Below are 22968 nucleotides of genomic sequence, written 5' to 3'. Positions count from 1 at the left end.
TGCAGTCAATCCGTTACTGTACAGAGATGCTCTCAATAATCTGTACTCAGATGGTAGAATGTAGGATGTTCATTTTCTAACTTTGTGCACATTTAATTTAATATGTAAAGTTTATTTCATTACATGATTATAATTTGGAATTCAGGCTCCTGTCCCTTGATATCACATTAAACCACTACATCACACACAAAAGAAAATCAGAATAAAAGAACTAACGACAGACCAGTTGTCCTGTAAAATCACTTTATTTTCTGCAACATAAACATCTTACTCAAGGAGTGTTACTAGAACAACCTGTTTATGGGGTTTTATAGTTTGAGGTAAATATAGTTTAAAAAAAACTTATCTCTATTATGTAGAGTTGTAATACAAAAAAAGTGATTAATAGGCTCTATTTTTCAGAAAGGAGTTAGCTAGACTGCAGTTCTGCTGAAGAAACTCTCCTATTAAAGTCTATGATATGGAATGAAAAGATATGATTAAAAAGCCTTCTGATCAAAGGGCTTGAGATCATCAAAGGAATGTTTAGTTTCCTCCGCAGAGAGCCACCAGGATTTTTTCATAATCTCCCTTGGTTTCATCCTGTTGATTAAAAAATAAAGTATACTTAATGCTACCTGAAACCATAACCAATATAAGGTATTTTTTAATTGTAGAAGAATTATTGTATTAGTAGACTTAACACTTACAGAACATACATCACAGTGCATCAATTATCTAGGATCTTTGATAAGAATATCACTAATTAAATAATATAATTCATATAAAAAATAATCAGTTATTACATGAAAGACAACAACTTTCAAAACTCAGATTGCAAACTTCTTTGAATTAATTATATTATATTAGAGCCATTATTTTCTAAGAATGAAACATCACACAGAATTAAGTATAACATCAAATATTTTTATATCGTCTTGAAGAATACCTGACAAGCTCATTAGAGAGAAAGACAAGCCTGTGATTTTCTCAGTTTTTCTTGGTAAATTTTAGTTATCTACTATAAATGCCAAATTGAATTTAAATAGTCACATATCTTTCATTAAGTCCAAAACCCCTTGACTTATCTTTCTATTTATTTTTTAACATTATAATATGATAACTTCAACCATGCATTTTATACATTTTGTGTATGACAAAGTTAAGGGAAAATTGAGGATAATAAATTTTTAATCCTCTGATCAATATTCATTGCAACACAAATCATTATCTCTCCCTGCTAAAATATTTTGATTGCTAAATTTATATATGGAAAACTATTTCCATAACTATTGAAAAATTTGCAGTCTTTCAGTATAAAACTCATTAGCAGATTTTACCAATGAAAGTTCAATTTACTTTAAACGATGTATCTTAATATAACAAATTAATCTTACATATGAAATTTACAGATACAAAAAGCCAGCCTTTCTCTTTGAAGAAGTTGCAAAGGAACTGTCACTTGCGGGGGTAGTATGATGAGAATCACAACGTACCAGGATGGCTTGGCAGAGAGAGACGCCGTACAACTTCTGATAGCATGCTTTGATGTCATTCATATCGATTTCAGAACGAGAAACCATAATCCTGATTAGTGTCTTATGACGAGTTCCAGCACCCTGTCCAAAGTAAATGATGGTAAGTGTCCTTCACCTTCAGAGCATCCTCTTAATAAGGCAGGATATGGGTTTGAATGTGAAGCTTTTGGTTTGCCTATGAAGTTTCTATGGAGAAACTATCTCCACATTAAAATACACACACACACTTTGCACAAGTGGTAATGAAATAACAAGAACCCAACAGCTACACCAGCAGCATGTAAGAACTTTTACAGCCTCCTAATTAGTCTTCCACCATCCAGTCTTTCCTCTGTCTATTCATTAATTAAAAATAAGCTTTCTAAATTGCAAATCTTATCATCTAATTCATCTATTTAAAACCCTTCAATGGCTTTCTGTTGCTTTTAGGATGAAAATCAATTATTTTATCTGGGCTTACAATGCCCTGCCTAACTCTACAACTTCTTCCACCACATACCATCACTCTAATTATATTTATTATCTTGAAAGGAATGTGCTACCTCCTCCTCCTGGACCAGACTTGGTTTAGCCCTTCATCTCTTCCACTCCTGCTCTCATCTGGCTAATTCCTCTTCAAATATCAGGTCTTAGTTTAGCTGACAGCAAGTCTACATTGGTTTCCAAGGTCTGGGGCACAGGTCCCTCTTCTGCTCTTTTACAATGCTAGGTGTCCATCATTACCCATCTAATTACCTCAGTAGATCCCAGCGGGCAGGGGGTCAGCACTGAGGGGGGCTGTACTGCCTACTACCCAGTGGCACAATGCCTATCACTTCATAGGGGCTCTTCCTATTACTTCTCTCTGAAGAGTTCCTTATTTGGGAGTTGCAAAGGAAAAAAAGAGACAACTTTATAACTTCTCACAATACGAGTATATAAGTGGCTTCCTATATAACAGAATGCATGCTGGACAGTAACTTTAAAGTCAAGCAGTTAAACTGGTATCTCAAACACATCCTAGTAACACCATCCACTTAGTAATCTTAGAACATTTTAAAGTCCTAGAGTGACGTTAAGCCACGCAATGGCATGGAAGACAGAATACTAAAAAAGATAAATGAAACTTAGAAAGGGGGAGATTGTAAAACTCACAACCTTGGCAGAAGTAGGTTGCTAAAATTATACATTAAAAGAGAAGGTATCTCACCCTTCCTCTACTGACTCAGGTTTTATGCGAATCATGAGTAATCCACAAATTACCTATGAGCTCACCTTACTATCTTACCTATTAAAAAAAGTAACAAATCTGGCAGAATTTTATTCTAATAAGGAAGTGTATTACCCTTTACACTGGATGGAAAAGTAGTTCTTTTTAAGAGAAAGATATTAAAATAAGTGAAATTTTCAAACAATAGGTTTTCCATTCTTCTCCCCACAAACAGTATTTTTTCCCCTAAGCAAATCATATAAGCAGAAGGCTACCTTCATGGCCTGATGAAGCTTCTCAGCAAAGAACATTGGTTTGCTTGTAGCACACTTCACTGCAAGAGAGGCATATTTTACTTCACATATTCACCACAAAAGGAGAAAGACGCATATAAAAGAAACAGGAAATACAGTTTTGCAAGTAAAATTCTATTCTCCATCCCTGTTCCTCACTACTTTGCTCCCCAGTATGGGATACTTGGCTTACAAAAAGCTATTCCCTAGATGATGATTTTGAATGTTCTGTCCCCTAACAATGTGACTTATCTCCTGTTACCTTAAATCCACCCAATAGCAACTTCAGTAATTCATGCTATCCTGAGTACACTCTTCATGGAAACAGGGAAACCATTAGGTGTTAATGGGCATGTTGGCATGCAAGAAATACTTTTTTCATGTTGTAATAAGAAAACAGTTTTAAGTGGAATTGGACAGGCTTAAAATATAAGGCAACTGCCAAAGAAAGCACTTAAAACTTCTGTCAATTAGCAAGATTCTCTACCCTGATACTCAAAGTGTGATGTCTTGACCAAAAGAGTTGGCATCAACTGAGAGCTGGTGAGAAATACAGAATCCCAGGCCCCACCCCAGACCTGCTGAATCAGAATCTGCATTTTAACAAGAGTCCCAAGGGATTCATTTGCATATTAGTGTTTGAGAAGCATTGCTTTAGAATGCAGGTTCCCAAACCTTGACAGGCCATCTGACAAAATGGGAAACCTTTAAAATCTTTTTCTTCTGAAGAGCTTTTCAGAAGCCACCAGAGACCTACTGAAACAAATTCTCTGGACTTGCCCAAGATTACTCAATTAGCAAGTGACAGACCAAGATGTGGCTCTGCATTTATCTAATTCCAGATCCTGTGCTCTTAATAATCATTTTGAGTTTCCTCCGTGCCATGCCCAACCCGGTGTATTGCTTGGGGTAAGCAGGTGCCCAGTAAATATTGTCCACCTGTTTGTCTTTTTGAAAAAGGAAATATCTGTTATTACTAAGAAGGCCATTGTATAACTTTAAGTATTTATTGCCATTATCTTACAAGTTGTCTCTATTTGAAACATAGATAAATTATATCTTAGTTTTTGTTTTGTTTTGTTTTATTATATTTTGTTTTATAAATTATGGGACAGCCTTGGCAATGTAATTTCAAGTTAGAAAACTCTGCCCCCTCCAGGACTACATACCAATAACTGTGAGGCATTTCTCGATGTCGCCTTTCAGCTCCAGGTCCAGAACTTTGTTCATGTCATGCTGACTGTACTTGGAATACTTCTGAAATACTGAATATTAAATTTAAACTAAGAGATGTACAAAACTTCCTCTTCTTTTAGCAAAATCAGGGCAACTGAGTCAAAGCATTCCTTAGGAGCTTCAAAACACACATTTTAAAGCTAATTATTCAACTGAGCATATTTTGGATACTTCATCTTCTAGGAATGTAACTCACATGGGTTATTTTGGTGCTTCTGTATATTTTGGGGAAATTCTTGCAAATGTTGACATTTATTATAAGTGGCATGTGATTGACAGCCATGGCACTACATCAGAGCTAGTGTCATAGCAAATGGATTTTCCCTCATATAAAGATCTGTGCAGTAAATTTCTCTTAATTCTAACATTAGCAATCAGAGTGCTATTACAAAATAACAAATTTTAGGTAGTCATCACAATCTTCCCTTTGCCTTGGCTTCCAGAAGACTCAGAGCTAAATCTTGTGATTAAAGGCAAGGACTCTTTTTTGGTTTTTGTTTCAAGCATCTATATACTGTTTTCTAAAGAAAAGGCTTTTTTTGTTTTTCTTCATTGTAAGTTTATTTGTTCTGTTGTATGTGTGCATTTTGTCAGACCGATTCCAAATATTTGGGGGAATAGAAATAGTAAAAATAATGAACTAATGTTCTACAAGCCAAAGTCATAAAATGGGTTTCAAATACTGTAAAATGGTGTCTGTACAAACGTGGACAAATGCACAAATAGCAATAAGGGGTCAGAAGCACAGCATCCACAGTGACGCCGAGTAAGATTTCTCTCTTTCCTTTCTCTTATTTGTCCTCAAAACAACTGCATCTTTTATAAACAGGTCCCAGGAAACATTTGTTTTCTTCTTACCTCTGCGAAGATGGGCATAGCTTCTGGTGGTAAGAATGGTATTAAACACATTCACATCTGTCCCTTTTCTTCTTTCTCCTGCTTCATACAAGGCCTGTCAAGAAACACCAAACTCAACACTTGACTGTCTGCTGTCTTGATATGTGCACAAGAATGTTAGAGCTCTTCAAAGATTTTTGAGGCAGCTGCTTTGTGTCCAATACAATCAGAATAGGCAATGCTAAGATCACAAGTTCCCTAAAGATGGGGACCTTATTTTGTCAAGTATTTTCCACGGTATCTCTCCAGGTGCCTTGCAAACACTAGAGATGGAATATATGTTTGCAGAATAAATGTCTGTTGATTTAAATTGCTGTAAGATTTATGTTCTGTATCCAGACAACTCCAAGGGACTCTCTAATTTTTAATTTCACTTTTAATTGTTTAAAGTAATTATCAGCAAACAGTACTAATAAATCAATAATCCATCCATTACCAGATCTTGAATTTTGATGTTAGAATTTCTGGATTCAAATTCTGACTCTGCAACCTAATAGCTCTGTAATCTTGAACAAATACTTTGACCTTATTAAACTACAGAATTTCCTCTTTTGTAGAAGAGAAAGATAATCCTTGCCTTATAGTCACAAGCATGCTCTGTTAACTTTGAAATGTTAATTACCGTCATCCTCCTGGATCACACTAATCCATGTAGCTGCCATAAATATGTATCTAAGAGCCCTGATAGTCTTAAAATGGAAAGCAAATTCAGAAATGTCACAATCAAATAAGAGTGATTTCTTATTATGGAAATTATTCAAATACCAACTTTTTTCTTTGATATGATTACACAATTTCTAATATATTCAAATGGTCAAACTTCCAATGGACATTAAGTTATTCTGGACTTTTTAAGCAAACATCTGATATATATGCATTTATTCAACAAAAGTTAATGAGTGCCTATTATGTGCAAGATAATGTACTGGTACAATGAAGGGAGTGGGGGTGGACAAGTAAGTTTCCATTCTTACTCACTCACTGTGATGAATTTGTAGCAAATACTATCCCATGAGCAAGGTGTATGCAAATAATAGTTGTCTTTTGTTTGTTTTTTTAAACAAAAGTTCCAGGCCCTAAAATGATATAATTTGTCTAATGTTGCTAATGGATTGGTGTATATATAAAAAACCAGCAACCTTGCTGAAACTATAGATAACAATATACTTGAAAATATATAAATATCTTCAATTTTTTACAATTATAATATCATTATCATAATATTTTTATTAAACTTACACCTCTAAACCATTCCAGTGCTCACTGTTAAAGACTGTTAGACAGGCCTATTCTTTCCACTTTCCTTAATAAAATATTTCTTGTCCCTTTCTTATACCTAGAAAAATAAAAACTCAAGAGTTCTCTCAACAAAACAATTCATGGGAATGACAAACCAAAATCTCATTGTTCTCTCCAGTCTCTCTCACCATCTAGTGAAAATACAAAGGCCACACTTCCTCTCTCGGGCCCCACAAGTGCAGGACAGTGGGCATCATTTGGAGAAAGGACTCTAGGTGCCCTTGTCCTGTCAGAGGAGATCAGGTGGTACCTCAGCTCAGGATAGGACCGATTTGAAGAAGGAAGGTGGATTCTAGGAGGATTGGGAGCATTTGCTTACCCTGGCATCTGAATCAGCCAAGTCGTCGTTTACGCCAAGATCCTCAGATCGGTCACCCTGAAAAATATCCCCTTCTCTTGTAAGTAATTTTCTAGCACGTAATCACACGATTTACTTAATTCCCTTCAAATCAGATAACTAGTATTTTTTTTTGTGAAAAAGTGAATTGCTCATTTCTATAGAGAGGTGAAATTTAAGATTTTACTTTTCATAAAAGAAGAGGCATTTCCTGAACTATTTGAGTTTTACCTTAACAAGAGACAGCAAAGCATTCCGATAATCTCCAGATGTGTCAAAGGTGATGTCTTTAGCCAGATCTCTCTTCAATTCTAATAAGAGAAATATATTTTACAGTAAACTAGTGATAAATAATGGTGATAATAATAATATCTCCATAATGGCCCACAATTTGCAAAGCCAAATGTTTTATGACTCATGAAACACATTTCAAATATTATCATTTTTTAATAAAAACAGAGAAATCAGAGCAAGTAAAAATTTTGATCATCAAATTTATTTCCTATAGGGCAATTAAAGCAATTTAGGTCATACTGTGAATGAAAACCTACAGTCCTAAAGCTTTAGCTTTCAAGAATAAATTGCATTGGTATACATTACTAAGTCATACCAGAGTTTAGCACTGGTATGAATAAAACAGTTATTTAAAAGAATAAACCAGAGATACTTGCTTGAACACAGATCATTTATTTACTTTAAAAATGATAAATATCTTCTATGTAATATAGTTTAACTATGTAAGCATATGTATATGTATACACATCTATTTATAGATTTTAAAGTTTGTCTAAACACCTCACTTGCAAAATAACGCTGTGTTAGAAAAAAATTAACTGAATTTATAACTGACTAGAAGACAGAACAATATAATAAGCCATCATTGAACTACGCCTTGGAAAAGATGGAGAAATATGGATATTTACCTTTGTAAACTATGTTTTATTAAACAAAAAACTAAGAATAATGCCCCTCTTGATGATTATCACTGATAAATGGATCTAAGATAAATATTGGTAATGAGATAAGAATTGCAAGAAAATGAGGTTAAAACTTCCTCATTCTGATTCCTTTATTAGATTGCTCTGAAAACAGTTAGCAAGGGTGACTGTATTCCCTGTGCTTGGGATGAAAACCAAGCAGCAAGACCCTCTGTGGGGCCACATATCGGAAAACAAAAAGCTGGGTCTTGGGAAATTATCAAAGGAAAGCAGTGAGAGGCCCAGCACTGCCCAGAACCCGCTTGCAGATACTCCCTTTATGGTACTGAAAGTGTCATTTAAACGAGATGTTTCACTGAGTAAATAAAATGAGCCCTGGCTGCTGTTTCATCCCCGTGGGTCTGACTGGACGTAGAGAGTAAGTGAGTCATTTATGTTCATAATAGTAAAGTTAGTTTCCATCAGAGCATTATAAGCACCTAGCTCTTTACCGTTTCAAGGACAAAGGTTTGGAAATTCTTTTTGTTATCTTTTCAAAATAAAAGGCAACAGGAAATTTTTACAAAATAAATCTCAGAGGAAGAGGAAATGGTTTTAGAAAATTCTTTAAATTCAGTGCTTTGAATTCAGTTTTCCATTGCAATTATATGTGGCCATTTGTCCCGCATTTTCTATTAAGGTGCACGCTTGATGAGGGCTGGGACAACTGTGTCCCTTATCTGCACCTCAGCAACTGAGATGTTGTCTGGTAACAGTGTGGGCATGCGGTAGACACATGCCAAACAATGAAGAAATATTTTAATATGTAGTTTCCAAAGTCCCCATAATTAAAAGCCACACTCAATTTTAAGAGAAGTATAACAGATTTCCTTTCAAACTAAAACATTTAGATTGTTGGACACAAAAAAACTTACCTTCGCTATAGACCCTGTTAATTTCTCTGATTTCTCTGTTACTTCTTGATGCCAAAATTTCATTCAGAGTGTCTTCATCAGTTCCAAGGCCCTGAATTGAAAAAGAAGAAAAAAAGAAATGTAGAAAAATCTTCATTCATGAACATCAACTAGTTTTGGTGTCCCCAAATTTGTTTAAATCTGATATTTAGTAAATTTCCCACAATACTTAGTAAATATCCACAGTATTTAATAATTTCAATAAGGTCTATTATATTGCTCTAAAAACAAATGGGTTTAAAGCTAATATTTTGGGCAAACATATAAGAAGTGAGATCTGTGACATAGCGTAACATCACAAGGGTAGTGGAAATAACATAGTTATCACCGATGTTTATTTATTCATTTCATTTCCACTGATTGACAGCCCTGTACTAGATGTTGAGAATACAACAGGAGGTATAAGTGGAATTGACCTATGCATTCTCTTGAGGAAAACAGTTTTGCTTAAATCAAGCGATTTACCTTCATAGCAGCACGGAGCTCATCAGCATCAAACTGGGCTGGAGTTTTCAATAGAGCCAAAACAACTTCCTCAAGGTGACCTGTGAGGGCTTTCTTCAGAGCTTCATCCAGGGGCTACAACAAAGAGATGTTATAACCTTCTAGTAAATAATATGCTAGATAATGTGATGGTACCTAATCTTTAGGTAGTCTTCCTACCGATTCCTAAACCCAACCATCTTTTAAAGCTCTTTACTTTTACATAGAAAGGGGTACCCAATATTTCATGTTATTTTAATCTTTTAGATCTATATTCGTGTATAATTTCTTAAAAGACAGGGTGCTCAATCTTTTATATAGGGGGGAAATTACAAAGCTCAAAAGATTGGAGCTGTGTATTAACAGAAACAGTAGTAAGAATTCTTTACAAATAATGTATTAATAAATTTTCCAACCTTTGAGATTTGCACTGTTGAAAAAAGCACCATAATCAGAGATTGACATTTTATAGTTGTCTAACTGCACTCCTTAAAGAAAGTACCCATATTTGGTATAAAAAATATAAAGCTTAATTTTAAAGTAGAATTATATGTATAAACTTACATTCGGACATTTAACAGCTTAGTTTAAATTTTAGCAGAAGACATGATCACAACATATTCCTTATTGACGATAGTAATCTTAATATCTGTCATGTTCAGATTAACGTCTTGTCTCCAATATGGAATACCACATGTGCAAAGAACAAGATGACAAAACAATGTATAAAACCAGTAAATTTGCTAGAATTGATTACATGGCAATATTGCAACCCCAGTCTTAGTTGTAATGGGAAAACAGTGACTAGAGACTGAAAGAACTAGGCAACTGTGTTTCAAAACCTATTTTTAAACCTAAGTAAGGCTGGCATTTACTGTCTCGATTTACCACTACAACCTACCTTTCCTTTTTCCTGGAGGTATGCTGCTTTGATCTGCTGGCGCTGTGCGTTGTTTCTCTTAGTTAGAATTTCAATGATGGTTGCTTCATCCACACCTGGAAATAAAGGGCACCTAGACTTTTAAAATCACTTTTCTTCATCCTTAATATCTGACATGAAATAATTCATTATCAAGATGCTCCAAATGAAGCTCTTAACAAAACTAAGAAGTACAAATTATATCAAATGGATGGAACAGTACATATCAAATGGAAGCCCTTCAGATGACTTCCATTCGTTTGAATGAGAAAGGAAGAGGAAATTGTTCCTGAGCCTCAGTGTTACAGTGTTTGGTTCCTCTTTCAAACCCTAAGTATGAGCAGAGGCTTTGACTTTAGCATTGAGTCTCTGCCAGAAATGAGCTGGTAGGGATATCTGATGTAGCAGTAGAGATTCTACTGATTTGACCAAAATTTCCTGAGTGCTGAGAAAGGATATCTATATTCGTTGACAAAGAAGTCTTTTTATCTTCAAAATGAAACACTCTTTCCATTGCACATGTATGGTTTTCATAGCCATTCAAACAGCCATTCTGGAATGTCCAGGAGGAGAATGTTTTGGGGAGATATAATTACCTTTAACTGTTATCGCTTTATGCAAGGCAGCAACATCCGAGGATGGATTGAAGCTGGGATAGGGGCTCACTGCTGACCCAGGACCACCTTTGGATCCTTTCACAGTTTTCTGTGGATGAGAGAGAAATACATTACTGTCCATTCACTTGCATTAGTTCCTATTTTACTATTTAACTAAGTTTATTTTCTTGTCACTTGACTTACGATGTATTCCTGCTCCTCATTGTCAATAAACCAGGCCTGCTTGAGGAATTCAGATACCATTGCCATTTTTGAAGGATCTGGAAAAAAGCAGATGGATGCTTTTACAAACCACAAACCCACCACACATACACACCACTCCACCCCTCTTAAGTACACAAGATATACAGTAGTTTTGCCCTTACTTTCCAGGATTGGTCTTAGGCTCATCATAAGATGCTAGATGTAGGTTTTTTTTTTTTAAAGAGAGTGTCTACTGCCCTTGAACAGAAGCCTCAACTCAGAAAGTTGGCTCTTTCTCGGAGTATTCAGTCCTAACCTTAGGGATCAGATGACTTCTACAAGTAAGCATATAGGCTGAGGGAAGAGTTGGTGACTCCCTTCATTACTCCAAATTTATAAACCATCTATTGTATATGCCAAGCACTGAGGATGCAAAAATACTGAAACATCCTCTGCCTCAAAGAACTGAAAAGCATTGTGTGCTCTCCATAAGAAAACTCAAAAGCTAAGGACAGTTCTCAGAGAAGGTGCTGGCTGATCTGAGCCTCTCTCAAGAAGAACTGAGATTAGCCTGGCAGAAAAGCTAAAGAGAACAAAACAGAGAGAAGCTTGTCATATTTAGGAAGTTGAAAGAAGTTTACTGGAGCAAGAAATGTTAACCAAAGCCCAAATTTTAAAAAATAAATAAGTAAATTGTAAATGTATTTTCAAAGCTTTGGGAAAACATGAATAGATTTTTTTTTAAAGAAAGTTGTATTTCAGAAAGATCATTGATCTTGTATCATAGAGAATGGCCAAGAGATGGGCAAGATGGAAGATTAGAGACCATTTAGTAAGCTGTGAGAGAATCTATGTAGGATTAATGAGGACTTGAACAAAAGTAACAGGTAGAAAAAGAGCACAATATTTACATTTATAAAGTGAAATAACCCATGACAATCTGCAGGAGTGGATTCAGACTCAAAACACTATCTGTAAAAAGGTATTCCAGTGACATTTCTCCCTAGACTAACTCAGTTTCCTTTTCCATTCCTTGGTATAAAATTATTTCAGCACCCGGAGTAATTGCTACACTCACATTTCTTCCTATTTGAGCTGTCTAGACACTAGTCCTCCATGTGTTTTTCTACCCAACACACACACGCACACACACACGCACACACACACGCACAAAACCCAGAAAAGGCTAATTTTATATCAGGTTCTTTGCTGTAACAGGATTCAGTAGAGTGAAATTGCACCATGCATGCCCTCTTTTGGAAAACTCTACCTTAAAGAAAATTTCTTGAATTGTCGTCATGGTTCAGCAATATTTTTATTTAATAAACCATGTATACTTTTAAAACCTAAAGTATGGTGAAAATTAATGCATTCTCTGGTTTATCTACAAAAGAAGCCGTCAATGATCCTTTTTGTCTAGGATTGTGTTTTTAGAAGCCCATGCTCCTGGTCTCCACTGACCTAGCTCTCCATTCTCTTTTATTTCTCATGAGTACGTCTGAAGGCTGTTGGAAGGATAATCTTAGCAGTTTTAAATTCTTTATATGAAGCTAAATGACTCATGAGAAGTAAAACCCATAACCTGATTCCTTAACAGCATGTTCAGACAAAGTGTTTCAATCCACACCTGCTGAAAAATAGCTGCAGTTCCAAGTAATGAGATTAAATACGTGAGGGAAATAATATCAACAGCAGAAACGATCTCCACTTAATTATCGTGGGGATTGTTCAAATTACTGTTCTGTCATCTGTGAGAAGAACCAATATATTGTGCATTCATTTAATCTCTTTCCATCCCCAGCAATTGACAAATTTAAAGTTATTTCCTGAGACAGAGTCATGGCATACAGTTTTGCACAAGGTTTTAGTTCCTATTACACTGTGATCTGGTACAATTGCTGTTGGCACGCGGAGTTTCATTTTCCTGTTGCTTAATTGGCACATTCAAAACTTGCAACTTCCAGGAAGGTTTCAGGTATTTAAAATTTCCATTTTTACCATCTCCTCCATGCCCTTTATAAAGTAGAATCCTCAAAATAAGTGATATGATTGGTCTCTGAACAAAGTACTTTCTCCTCAGTTACAGAAATATGTATTCCAATATTTCCACTCTTTTCAATTAGAAAAGAAAAACTTCAAAAGAGTTTAAGGCTACTGTCAAATACAATTTTAAAAATGAGTCACACAGCTTCAAAATAAACTTCATGAAAACTGCACTACACTTCGCAGTTTTTTTTCTTTTAAAGAAATACTTCTGTAATTCATCAATGTCTTAAAAAAATAAACTTGAGAAAGCCTAGAAAAATAATATTGCTTTATTAATTACATTAACACAAAATAACAAAAATAAAGGGGTTGAATAATGTATTTGACACAAGAGTGTCCATAGAGGAGACAGCTTTGTGACATATCCTCTGTGTTCCTAGATTGTAGTCTGAAGTCATTTGGATGGCCTGAAAATATGGTCTGGAACAGGCTCTGGAAAAGAAAAGCAACCCGAATAGAACCTGCCTCAGGAAAGCAATTAGAGGAAAATAGAATCTCAATTCTTCCAAATAAGATCCATTAGCTATCAGCAAAGCTTAAAGACACAAGGATTGTGGCAGGATGTAAAAAATTGCCTTAAAGGAAATAGATTTGATCATGCACTTCTAGTTAAGTGCTCAAACACAGCCACATGTATCAACAGAACCTTTAACAGTTGCAACACACCTTACCAATACCGCTGCAAAACTATTTTGCTCAAATTGTATTGCTAAACCGTTCTGTCTGCTCAATACCTATCCTCCACCTGAAAACCAGCATTTTGTACTTGATAAAACCCATTCGATAATCTGAAGGCAAAATTTCTTAACTATAAATACGTACAACATGTAAACATGTTTTATAGATTGCCGTGTTATACAAATATTTGTTACTATTCAGAGAATGATCTGATGTAGAAATTAGAATTGTACAGTAAAAAAAATTTAAAGAACCCTATAGTTCACAAAAGATTTTTCTTTCTTTCTGTCTTTCTTTTTACTTGCAATGTTTAGAACATGTACTAAGTATTTAAGAGCAAGTACTAAGTATTTAATTTTCCTTGGTTCAATCTGCATTTAATTTTGCTACCAGTGAGCTCTGAAGCCAAGTTTATCTCAGTCCTTAACATCATCTAATTTGAAGATGAAATTGGCTGACCAATATGGAAATTAATAATGTTCCAGAGGTCTTCTAATTAATCATCTGTTTGTGAACATACACTGCCAACCAGTCTCACTTAACTGTGAATAAGTTGTGTGAATTTCTAGAGATTAACATTTTTCATGTATTTATGTGTCATAAGAGAGGGCTCTTCCTCTCATTCAGCAAGAAATTAAAGATGGTAAATATGCATAAAAAATATGCTCAAGATGCTAGAAAGAGAGGGAGCCATGCTTACTAAACGTAAGAGAAAGGTATTCCAGAAATGGTCCATTAGCAATTTTACCCCTGGGACAATTTGAGACAAAATTAGGTTTGTTATAACAAATTTAAATTCCTGATTTTTTTTTTTTTTGCACTATGGTCATGTCTTTATTTTTTAATATATACAGACAGAAGTTTTTAGAGACATAGGAACATCATATCTGTGTGTTCTCTCTAATGATACAGAAAAAATTAACTATATAGAGAGGGTGGAAGCAGGAAAAGGAAGAATTAATGTTAAAGCAAATGTGGTGAAAGGTTAACGGTTGGGGAATCTGGGTAAAAAGTATATGGTAATTCTGTGCAATATTCTTGCAACTTTTCTAAAGGTTTGAAATTATTACAAAAGAACAGCATAAATTTTTTAAAAACTGCAATATCTGTCTCTGTCAGCTTCATGAAAGGCTATTTCCAGAACTTCTGACAGAGGAAACTGAGGTTTGCGGTCTATCATGCCTTCCTGGTGACAAGCAAGTAAGACCAGAGTTCTGCAATGACAGCAGCAGAAATGAATCCTTGCCAGGACACCGTCGTTGTACCCACTGTCTACTTGGGAAAACAAAGTATAATTTTTTTCGTATCAGTTTTCTAGATACTAGTGGCAAGCATTGAGGCATTCATAAATCCATGCCTTCTGATTCCAAAATATTGTATATTCGTTTAAACTAGGGCCCAAAAATACAGTGACAAGATCAATGTTATTTTTAGTAGCTTATACTTAACAATCAAATTCATTCACAGTCAACCCATGGAGCCTGTAGCAGGTTTCACCCCAGCCCTAGGGAGTGTATTTTTCAATGCTTTGGCCTGTGTGCAGTTTTTTTCCTCAAATATATATTTCACAAGTCTTTCCCATTCCTACTCAGGTGAGCAAAGGCAATTAAACTGTACAATGGCATGACTGATGAAGAATTACTTTATGAAATGTAAACTCATAATGTCTTGATTTTAGGTCTTTGAACAGGGTGTTCCCTTTGCCTGGAATGCTGTTTCACCCTCCAGGCCTACTACCCTTTACCTAAATGGTGCATCACGTCCCCCAGGAGGCCTTCCTTGGTTCAGCCCTGGGGTGAGTGACCATCAGTGCTCTCCCAAAGCATCCTGCCTTTCCCCCTACACTTACCCCTATTGTTCTGCATGATCATTGTCTCTATTTACAGCAGCATTCCATGGGGGCAATGATAATCTACTATTGATTATGAACCTCCAACCTCTGGCAGAGTACCTGGTATTTAGTATGCTAATGAGCATTATTGAATGGATAAATAGTGTATCAGTGCTGATTATTTAGGGAACATGTCTATACTAATTTAACTAATGTTTCCTGTCAACAACTAGAGGATATAAAAATAAGAGGTAAGGAGTTCTGAGCCCTATTTTGAATCTCTTTAACTGGTTGTATGACCTCAAGAAAACATTTAACTTCTCGGGGGAGGGGGGTCTTCATTTATAAAAATAGGAGTGTTGGAATACACAGTAGCTAAGATTCATTATAGCTCTGAAGTACCAATCTTAAATTTCACCTCAAGTAGATGGAGATGGAGAAAATTAGCATAATGAAGGAAGGTATTATATAAATTTTATCTGTTCTGATCTTTCTGATAAAAATCCATCCCATTTTAAAGAAAGAGGAAATAATTTACTCCAAAAATGGCTTTTGGTTTATCACTGAAAAATAAGGTCCATTGGTGTAGTACTGATTTTTAAGTATGTCATAGATGAACGGGTCTAGAGAGGACTAAGAACCAGCTCAGCAATCTAACATCATGTACAGAAATCAGACTTTACAGATCTTTTGATTGAAAAAGTATTTAATAAGCAAGAAACTCTAGCTGGTTCCTTAATAATATTATTAAGGATTTTGTCAACATCAGTCAAACACTGGATTTCTGCCAGAGGTGGCTGAGCCTGGGGCTAGGGCGGTAACATAACTTCTAGAGAAGAGGCCATTTCAGAATTATGAAGCCAGCGTTTTACCACTTTTGAGTCGTTTTGCAACGTACCTACCAAAATATATTCCTGTGGGTGGAGAATATTGCTTTTTCAAAATCCATACATATTTGTAGACACAAACAAGGCAAGAAAATTTGCACACCTTTCTTAATTTACTAGCACTAAAAGATATCAGGTCATTTACCATTCAGAATAGGCTAAGAAACAGAAATCTTGAAGGAACATTTGTAATAATCAATAGTCAGAAATATGGTTATGATTCAAAGTCTCTCCACTTTGTACATCAACACCAGTAAAAACTCTGCTTTAGATACGCTTTCTGCTTTGCTAAGGAGTTTTATGGCCATTAACTCATTGAACAATCAAGATGCTACTAAGTATAATAATATTTAGAGGGCCCTACTGGCATTCCCAAAGGATAACTTATCTGACACCACCCAGGAAATATTTCCTTTCCCCTTAGGTTTTCAAATCAGCACTTGAAAAGCCTGTCTATGACACAGAGACTCCAACAGAAAGAATGTGGCCACACCCTCTCTAAATGAAATGATTCATAAGCAGATCTTCCTATTTATTTACACTGCATAAGTGAACATAACATTAATTTCAAAACGTTAATTACAAAGGACATGATTGCCACTATGAGATCTGAATCTATTCTGGTTTTTTTTCTTTTTTCTTTTTTTTTTTTTTCACAAAAGAAGAAAAATTATTTAAGCCCTGCTATTTTGAAATGGTTCCCTGAAACCCACCTCTGGCACTTCCATTCAGGCCTGGCCCCCTCAAAACACCCACAGCCATCATGATTTCCACGTAAAACACACACAGTTCTCAGAAATTCATTAACTTGTAGGAAAAAACACATTCTTTCCTTCTTTTCCATGGTAACTCACCAACAGTACAATAAACCACTATTAAGCAAAACTTCCTCATTTTTAAAATTATATTTCTTAACCAAGTGAACTAAACATTACAATTTGTGATTCCCAATGTAGTTTTACAAAAAGTTTTATCAGACATATTAAGTGCACCTAGCTATAAATCCCACAGAAGAAGCAACATTAAACATTGTGATGAGAAAAGTTTTCAAAACATCCAAAACTAACTGAAAGGAAAATCAAGACTTACCTTTTTTTTCACCGTTGTCCGAAGAACTGAAGAGAGATTCTCCTCTGAATGCTGTTTCAAACTAGAAGTGAAAACTTGGGCTTCTGATTTTATAGAATTTGAAAGGAGGCCACACCTAGCAACCAGAAGTTAGTAACTGGCTGCCTTTTGTTTGAAATGCAGGCCCTGCCTAGCCCAAAACAAAGTCTTGCAAAACTACTCTCTAAACCAGCTCATAGCCGACAGCACAAAGGAAAAGAAACGGAAGTACAGATTTTTTTTTTCTTCCCTCTTTAGTTTGCACTATTTTTTCCAGGGGAGTAGAATGCAAGAGATTCTCAAGCATACTGTACTAAACTCCTCAAGCCTGACACCAATGATTGGCACACTTTTTTAGTTAAACAAATCATGAAATGAAAAATCATAAACTTTAAAACAAAACAAACAAAAAAAACGCTTTGGTTAAGTCCCAGCTTCATCACTAATTAGTATGTGAGCTTCGGGACATATTTAATTTCCCTGAATCTGTTTCAACTTTTGTAAAATTAGGATAATATTTTCTAGTCAGCCCGCTTACTAGAATTCTTGTGACAACTGAGAAAATAATGTATAATTTGTATCTTTTAATGTTACACAGTACTGGATTATTTTCTATTTCTTTTTCACCAGCATTTTTCTTGCCTTCAAAATAAAAGATGTTTTGTGATTGCATGCAGCTTGTTGCTATCAATATGAAATATGAAAGAAATAAAGTTCCAGATTGTCTTAAAATTTCAGTTAATGTTAGAAATACGATCTTTGTGACATTCAAAGAAAATATTGGCATCAGAGGAAGGCCTATGTACATTACTTCTTTTAATAGAATAAGTTATATATAAACTTTGCTACAAATAGACCTTTGACATTCTAGAGAATTTGAACACTAAACCAGAACTATAAGATGAAAGGATTAATGGAGTAGCAGCTATCACGGGACGGGTACCATGAGAAGTTTCCCACTTGATGCAAGGAAAGGAAATTTGTCCTGGTAGCTTCAGTGGTGATTCATCTTTATCCTTAATGAAACCTTACAAAATCATGTACGATGTTTCCATTAAACTACGTGCAAGTGTGAGCCGTCTCATAGCATTATGGTTCAGTGTGTGCTGCATTTTAGTGGTTTGTTTGTTTTCCTCCTAGATATCTCAGGTAATTATCTATCTATCTAGATAGATAGATAGATAGATGTCAGGTTTTAAAAAATCAGTAAAAATACTTTCTTAAGATTGTCAGTTTTTGTAACACAGCCTAAATTCTCAATGCTAATGTTAATGAAGTCAGCATATCCTCAAGTAAATAACTTGGGAAAATGCCACTCTATTTTGTCACCTACCAGAGGTATGTATTGAACTAATTAAGTATGCGCTAACTAACTAATTGATTGGTATTATTGCAAACTGATCTTGACAAATGTAGACCAGCTTTCTCACCCCACATTTGTTTTGTCAGGTGAAAAGGGGAAAAGATAATTACACAAAACTTGTTCCCTGTTTGTATTTGTATCCCTAACTTTGGTAATGGAAACATTGGAACACTTCTGCACGGTGACACTCCTGTGAAAGGAAGAAAAATGTCCATGTACCTTTCATAAAATGTAACTACCTAAGAGAGACATACAGGCTCATTTGGTTTTGTTTTTGTGGTTAGCAGTAGCATAAACCTGGAGAAATTACGTTATATATTTGGACTTACAATGCATTGGCAAACCTATAATAGCAGCAGTAAATGTGGTCCTTCTGACAGAATTAAGGGAAAAAAAAGAAAAACATTTTTCCAAAATTAACTTCCAGCTATAACTCTAAAGGCAATGAAACTCCCAAATATAAAAAGGAAGAAAGTCACTAATCATATAAATTTGTTGCCGTGAATAAGTTGGAAACTTTTCCTCCCCTACACGATAATAACGTCAAATGGATTTGTGGAAATAGAAGAAAACATATCTTATGTTAGCATTTTCAGCTAAAGGATAATCACTGGTTAAATGCTTTGTGTATATGAAATGCCACGTACTGCAGCTCCTGAGAAATGAGTCACCACTCTTGCTGTTTTTCGATGACTCATCAGCTTCGTTTACTTTACAGCCAGAGAGAGAAAACAGAAAGTCAAGGAAGAGAGGGAAGGGAAAAAAAAGGGAATTAAAAGCAACCACTCTATTTTATGTTTTCACGGCATGTTTGTCTCTACGTCTGTAGGGCAGACCTGATAGTGAAGAGGAAATAAAACAAGGAGACAGTGTATGGAGTCTCCCACACACGTTATACCTTCACGGAGCAAGTGTTTGCATAAGGCTCTAGGAAAACATCTGATTTAAGTCAGGGGTTTCCTTCACCTCTTTATGTTAGGTTCTATCTAAGCTTTACTTTTTATATGGTGATAGAGGTAAAATCAGAATCAAGAACAGCATTTCACTGAAATCCCCAAATTTCCCCACGGCTTTCTCACACCCGTATCCACAGCCAATGAGAACGCTGTTTTCAGTCTGTATTTCTAATGTGCTCACAGGCTAAAGCAGTTGGAGAAATAGTGTTCTAAATGATTTTCCCTGTATCGCTAGAAATGTCAAGTGGTCAAATAATCATCACACACACAAAATTACTGATTGTTATTATTATCGTTATTATTCTTACTCAGTTATTCCCAACATCACATGAAATAGAGAAATGATTTTTTTTTTCAAATTTGGCCCTCTCAAGTTAATGAAATGGTCAAACTAGGATGTTGAAGGCCAAAGGAGTGCATCTTCTTTTGACCTCACTTAAGGAAAAAGAGACAAATTCATCTGTGTGTCACAAATTGAAGGAAGAAACATCACCTTTTTAACACATCAGTGTAGGAAGGTGATTGATTGAGAATGTGAAGGTTTAACGTTTTGATAAATTATCTTGCTTTCTTGATGTGGATTCAACAAGAATGATAGTTAACACCCTGTATTCCAAGGGATAAACCATGACCAGAATTCCCTGAGATTGGAATTTCCTTATCTCTATGGACTTTGGAAGGAATTTTCTCATTGGAATCAGGCCGAAGTAAGACTTTTTTTCTTTTGTTTTTGGTTTTGAAGGTCCAGACACATCTGGAGCAATGTTTCAACCATTAGGTCAGAATCGCTACTAAATCATGAAGTCCATTTGCTTTGTACTGACGAACATTAGAAAAGATTTAAAAAGAAAGGAATAGAATAGAATGGAATGGAGCAACATGGAGACCACAGGAATGCTTCACGCATTATAAGGTAAGTGTTATTTTGTGAAACCTTGGCTTAAAGTGTTAGATGTGTGCTTGTGTGTGAGTGAATGGTGTAAAGATAAAAATGTATTACAACTGAACGTTGCATTTAAGGTATTACAAAGACTGAAGTTGTTTACTAAAGTGAATATACCCAAGCAAGGTAGAAAATACTGTGTCTACCTGATTGTATAACCTAGAGAATGCAATTATATCATAAGGAGTCATGTATATGTATGAAAATCAAAGTATTGCTTGTATTATCAAAAAATGGAAAACAACCCAATCATCCATCAATTGAGAAATGAAAATGAAAAAGATATAATATGAGTGAGCTAGATAATGAACATGAATACATCTAAACACTTAATGTTGACCAAAAAGAGCAGTGACAAAGGGTAAGTATAATACTACTTAAGAAAAAATTTTAAACATCAAAACAAAAAAATATGTTTTAGAAATGTTTACATATGAAATAAAGTTATAACGGCATGACTGAGAAAAATACTTACTAACTCTAGGTAAAGGTTAACCCTGAGGAGAAAGAAAGGTGAATGACATAAGATATAGGTTTTTCACCATACCTATATCTTCTTATTTCTTTTTAAAAAAGCATTCTGAAAAAAGCAACATTTGTTAAACTTGAATATTAGATGCCAAGGTGTTTATTATGGCCTTCTCTATAACTGTCTATGTTTAAAAATTTAAAAATTTTGTGTGATAATGGAATCAGACACTGTATGACTTTCTTATTCAGACATATTTATGAGATTCAGCCATACTATTGGGTACATTATTATTGTGTGTTTCATTGTCTTCACTATTCTCATTGCTGTATGCTATTCCATTGTATATACATATATCACAATTTATTTATCCATTTTTCTCTAGTCAAATATTGGAGTGTTGCTAATTTCTGGCTGTTACAAATTGTCCTACACAGACATTCTTATACACGTCTTCTGAAACTTTTGTTAGGTCATGGGGTTTGCATGCAGTCTACTTTGTGAGTCAATACTGCCACATAGTTTTCCAAAGTTGTGTCAGGTTACCTCCCATTTCAGCAGGAAATGAGAAATCCAGTCTTTCCTTATCCTTTTCAATATGTGCTATTGTCTTTTTCATTTTAACAATCCTGGTGATGTGAAGTGGTATTACCTTGGAGTTTTAATTTGTCTTTCTTCAGTGACTATGAAGTTGAACATCCTTTTAGATACATGTTGATCATTGGATAGTTATGTTCTTTCTTGGACTCCAGTTCAAGTTTTTGGTCTGTTTTTCTAATGGGTCATCTCTCCATTTCTTATTGATTTGTAGAAGTTATTTATATATTCAGATTCTTTATACAATGTTCACAAAGAGACAAAGCTTATCTGTTTTAATTTTTTTAATATTTTAAATTTGAATAAATTTACACACACACACACACACACACACACACACACACACATACACACCCCGTATGCACCCAGTAATTGGTCTGACCTAAAGAGATGGTTGCAGTTCTCAGTCCTGGGAGTGACGCAAGTGCTTTGGGGTCTCCAGACCATATAGGCTGCTTGAATCTGCTCAGATGCCTCTGTGTTAGCGTGGTCACAGGAGGGGCTGACTTTCAGGGGCTGACTTCATGGGACATGAAAGAGGTTAGCCCCGATTGCCATGGTCAGGGGGCCTGAATGCAGGTCCCCACTGTTGAGCTGGTCATCAGCAATGGAGATCATGGGAATCAAGAGCAAAGCGGTGCCCTTTCTCATTCCACTAGATTTTCTGAAACCTTGTATTCTGGTGCGACCCAAGGATAAGAGAGAAAGTGCTGACTATTCACTCATATTAAACCTACTGCCATTCTCAGGGTGTGAGTTTTGAGGTAAAAATTAGTCTCATTGATAACTTTAAGGAATGTTATATTTGTCTCATCTTCATATTGTAATTCCAATAGCTACTAAACAAAAAAGCTAACATACTTGTGCTAAGATTGTATGTCTCTGCTTCTCTACATTTCCTTCAGTGGGTAAGAAATTTTAGGAAGAACAGAAACTCACATTCAGTGGTAGCTTAGAATTTATTACTGTGTGACTTAGGGAAACTTAGTGAATGATTTGGTGAGTCAGTTCTTACACTCCTATCAGCAGGATCATGCTAGGATTAGTAATTTAATGTTTCACAAGTCTTTTTATTCTTGAATATGGGATCCCCATTCCTCTCTGTGTTATCCTAAAAAAAGAGAATAAGATGGTCACATTGACTATTGTAACTAATTTTATCCCAATAAATTTTCAAGAAGTCTTGAGGAAGAAAAATTAAGATGTATGTTAGGGTCAAGAGGTCAAACT

The 22968-nt window shown here is 35.2% G+C and overlaps 1 protein-coding gene across 1 annotated transcript; it reads right to left on the bottom strand.

Moving 5' to 3' along the window:
* Nucleotides 1–226: 226 nt before the first annotated feature.
* Nucleotides 227–17546, bottom strand: ANXA1 (annexin A1). Its single transcript, XM_006193851.3, has 13 exons — nucleotides 17393–17546; nucleotides 10862–10938; nucleotides 10658–10766; nucleotides 10044–10138; nucleotides 9125–9238; nucleotides 8621–8711; nucleotides 7000–7079; nucleotides 6751–6807; nucleotides 5094–5187; nucleotides 4169–4264; nucleotides 2982–3040; nucleotides 1476–1598; nucleotides 227–582 (listed from the first exon to the last, which is right to left on the bottom strand). Exons 2-13 carry the CDS (start codon nucleotides 10925–10927, stop codon nucleotides 526–528), a joined length of 1041 nt encoding a protein of 346 aa, XP_006193913.1. The 5' UTR covers nucleotides 10928–10938; nucleotides 17393–17546; the 3' UTR covers nucleotides 227–525.
* Nucleotides 17547–22968: the final 5422 nt, after the last annotated feature.

This window comes from Camelus ferus, chromosome 4 (genome assembly GCF_009834535.1).
Source record: "Camelus ferus isolate YT-003-E chromosome 4, BCGSAC_Cfer_1.0, whole genome shotgun sequence".
Lineage (NCBI taxonomy): Eukaryota > Metazoa > Chordata > Mammalia > Artiodactyla > Camelidae > Camelus > Camelus ferus.
Note: the sequence above shows the minus strand (reverse complement) of the source record. Positions and strands in the feature narration are given on the sequence as shown.